General features: G+C 73.8%; 1 protein-coding gene across 1 annotated transcript; it reads left to right on the top strand.

Moving 5' to 3' along the window:
• Window positions 1-353: 353 nt before the first annotated feature.
• MNEG_13390 (hypothetical protein) lies at window positions 354-1,238 on the top strand (the record flags this gene model as incomplete). Its single annotated transcript, XM_014038139.1, has 1 exon — window positions 354-1,238. One exon carries the CDS (start codon window positions 354-356, stop codon window positions 1,236-1,238), a length of 885 nt encoding a protein of 294 aa, XP_013893593.1.
• Window positions 1,239-3,796: the final 2,558 nt, after the last annotated feature.

Here is a 3,796-nt window from a genome sequence, read left to right as displayed (position 1 = left end):
CCCCCCGCCCGCCCGGCCTGCCGCCGCGCTCGCCCGCGCCGCGCTCGCCGATACTGCGCGCGCGCCGCGCGGCGCCGCGGGCGGCGCTGAACGCCTGCGTGAGCAGCACCGACCTCGCCGCCCCGAGGCGCGGCGCGGCTGCGGAGGACGACGACGGTGACTTTGATTTCGACGCCGCTGAGGCTGCCTTCGCCCCGCCCGCCGCGCCCCGCGCGCCCAGGACGCTCGACGCGCCCGCCGCCTCCCCGGAGCCCAGCTGCGGCGCGCCCGCCGCGACGGCGGCCACCACGACCGCCACCGCGACGCACGCGACGCCGCCTGCAACGGCGCCGGCGCCGGCGCCCACCTGCGGCATGCCGGTGCCCGGCGCGCTCGCGCCGCTGGCGGCCGGCATGGTCTGGGGCATGCCCATGCCCGTCGTGCGCGCGCCCGGCATCGTGCCGCCGCAGGCGCCCGCCGCGGCGGCGCCGCCGCCGCCGCAGCAGCAGGCGCCGTGGGGCGGCTTCATGGGCTGCCCAATGCCGCCGGCGGGCTTCATGGCGCCGCCGCACCCCTTCATGATGATGCCGGCCCCCGGCATGTGCGGCCCCATGCCCGCCTTTCCCGGCGCGTGCTTCGCCCCGCCGATGCCCTACCCCGGCGCCTGCTACCCGCCGCCGCAGCAGCAGCAGCACTACCCGCACCAGCAGCAGCAGCAGCAGCCCGCCGCCCCCGCCGCCCCGACAGGCGCCGCGGCCGCGCAGGCGCTGGACGCGAGCCTCATGTCATTGCTGGGCAGCGCTGAGGACGATGATCTAGAAATGGATCTGGACGACGTGCTGCAGGACCTGGGGGACCCAGATCACGCGGCAACGGCAGCCGCCGAGAAGCTGCCGCGCCCCTGCCCGAGCGCCGGCGAGGGCGCGTGCGCGAGCGGCAGCTCTGGCTTCGAGGAGAGCGGCGCGGAGGACGACCTGCTCGGGCGGCGCGGCGCGTCGTCGCCGGGGTCGATGGCGTCGAGCCAGGGCGCGCCGCCGCGCGGCGGCGGCCGCGGGGGCGAGCACGGTGGCGAGGGCGAGGGCGGCGGCGATGACGACTTTGAGGGGCTCCTGGGGTCGTGCGGCGGCGGCAAGGGCCTGCACGGGGCCGGCAAGGGCCTGTGCGGCGGGCTGGTCGGCTTCGAGGACGACGAGTGGGGGGACGGCTGCGCGGCGCTCGGGAAGAGCAGCTCCCTGGCTGACCTGCTGGCCGTGGCTTGACCTGATCTGGTCTGATCTGATCTGACGGTTCCCTGTTTGCGAGAAGAAGATTGACAACCAGGGCGAGCGGGGCCCGCTCGCCCACGCGGCGCGGCCCCGAGCGTTTTTCTGAGCACCTGGGCCCTGCACGCACGCACATGCAAATGCTGGCACCGCGTCTTCCTCCCCCACCCCTTCCCCTGCCCGCTCCCACCTCGCGGCGCCCGCTGGGCCGGCGCGCGCGCGCGACCCTGCAAACGCCCTTGGGGGCCGGCGGCGGGGGGCGCGCGCGCGCTTGCGGGCGCCACAAATTAGCGAGAGCCATTCTTTTTGAGAACCCCCAGCCCGGCACGGCGCGGCGCGCTGGGGGCGCAGCGGGCGCGCAGGCGGCGCCGCGCCGTGAATGGCGCGCCCCTCCCTGCACTGCGCCCGTCTGGCGCCGTCCCGGCCGCCGGCGCTGTGTCGCCCAGGCACGGCCCTGCAGCCCCCACGGGCGGCGCGCCCGCGCTCACGCCGCCGTGCTGTCCTCGAGGGCCGCACGCGCGGCCCCCCTTTTTCCCCGCATCAGCAAGTGAACACGGACTGAAACTAACACAGCGGTGGCGGGCCGCGGCCCTGCCTCCGCACGCGCACGCACGGCTGCGGGCGCCTGCGCGCCGCGCGCGGGCGGCCGGCGCGCGCTTTTCGGGGCTGGGCGCGCCCCTTTCGAGTTTGACCTGGCAACACACCGCCACGCGTCGCCGCACAGAGCACCGAGCGTCTTGAGGCACCGCCTCCCCAAAAGAAGAATCGGATCAGGCCCCGCATCACGCCATGAGATGCCCCGCAGCGCCGCCGACCATCAGGCGCAGCAGGGCGGGCTTCCGGTCGGCCCGCCGGCCCGGCGCGGCTCCCCCTGCCCGCGCGCCGCCCGGCGCCGACGATCCGATGCGGTCGCCACCGTTTGTGTGTTGCTCGGCTCAGTATCACCCTCTCAAGGCCCCGCCCCCGCTCGCCGCGATTTTCGGGGTGGGGGATGCGGTGGGAAGCACCGACGCGGCGAGCCGGCTCGCCGGCGTGGTCGTCCGGGCCTGGCACGCCGTCAGCGCCTTGACGTTCCGCGCCCAGGGGCGGGGCGCCTGCCTCGGCTGCCAGGGCCCTGCCGGGCTGCGACCTTCACTGGTATGCAAGGGCGGGGAATGGTGCGGGCGGCCGGCGGTCTGGTGGGTTGCACGAGGCCGCTCCCAGCGCCCCTCGGTTTCGCCGGGCGCTTTCTGGGAACTCCGGCGCCCGCTCTGCGCCGCCGCCTAGCATGCGCCCACGCGGGCGCCCCCGCCGCCTTCCGTTTCATTGATCAGGGTCGGCGGCCGCGGGGCGCGCGGCGCGCGCCCCTGCGCCCGCGCCCGCGCCGCCCCACCGCCTGATCTGCCGGGCGGCCCAGCCCCTCACCCCTCCGGCCATGCGCGCGCCACCGGCGCCCCCCTCCTGCACACACCTCCCCCCTCCCCCTCTTGTCTTGCGGTGCCGGGCCACCCCTCAGCCGCCGCCTGGCCCCCAGGTCCTGACCCAGTGTGTTTGTGTTGCCATCTCGCGTGGGACGACAGTGGGACAATGCAAAGCGAACAACGATCAAAGGAGGCCAGGGACCCACGAACTCCCCTGGCCACCCCGCAGCCGCGGCCGCCGGGCGCGACGTGGCTCGCCGCTGGCGCGCACGCCCGGGCCCGGCGGCCCGGCTGCCTCCCGCTGCGCGCGGGCAGTTTTGTGCCCCGCGCGGAGCCCTTGAGCCGAAACACATCGCACTGCTGACTGCCCCTGCAAATCACCGCGCGCGGCGCGCGCGCGCGCGCGCACGCGCGCCCGCAGTTTGCCCCGCTATTGCCTGCACTGTTGCACAGCCGCTCGTGTCGTATGCAGCCAACAACGAGAAGCCACCCTGCCCTGGGTGTGTGTTTGACCGCCACGGATTATGCTTGGAGCCGAGGCGGCCCAGGCCTCCGCCGGCGCCGCCTGTCTTGTGGCATCCTTTCTACCAGAGAACTGCCAGCCCTGATCATCCCGTCTGCATTGCGCCGCCAGCGGCGCAGATATCCGATAGGGATTCGCGGCGACCCCCGCGCGTGCGCAGCCCCGCCCCGGCACGGCCGCCTCACGGCCTCGTCGCGCAAGGGCCCGTCCGCCGCGCCCATTTTGGCGCGTATCCGCGCACCGTCCCCCATTGAGCGCAAGCTCGCGTTTACGAGGCCAGTGCACACGCAGAGACAACCAAGTACAAGCAAGCAAGGAAAAGAACAAGTTGTCGAGGCGAGGTTGGGGCGAAAGAAAGTGTTGCTGTTTGAGACAATCCTGGTTTTTGGAAACGCGCGAGCCTTTTTTGCGCGGGAGTGTGCACTGCTTTGACTAGTCCTCGATACATTTTGTGACGCCGCTGGCCGCACTCCAGCACCACGCCGGTGCCGGCGAGAGAAGGCGATGTGAGCCCCTGAGACCGTACAAGCCCATCTGTGTAAACCACCACGAGCCACTCCTGGATGTGCTGGGTGTCAAACCCTTTGTGCTGGGCAGATGAGACAGGCAAACTCTGTTCAAAACAGCGGCGG

Source organism: Monoraphidium neglectum (assembly GCF_000611645.1).
Source record: "Monoraphidium neglectum strain SAG 48.87 unplaced genomic scaffold scaffold03794, whole genome shotgun sequence".
Lineage (NCBI taxonomy): Eukaryota > Viridiplantae > Chlorophyta > Chlorophyceae > Sphaeropleales > Selenastraceae > Monoraphidium > Monoraphidium neglectum.
This window is presented reverse-complemented; position numbering and strand designations above follow the sequence as displayed.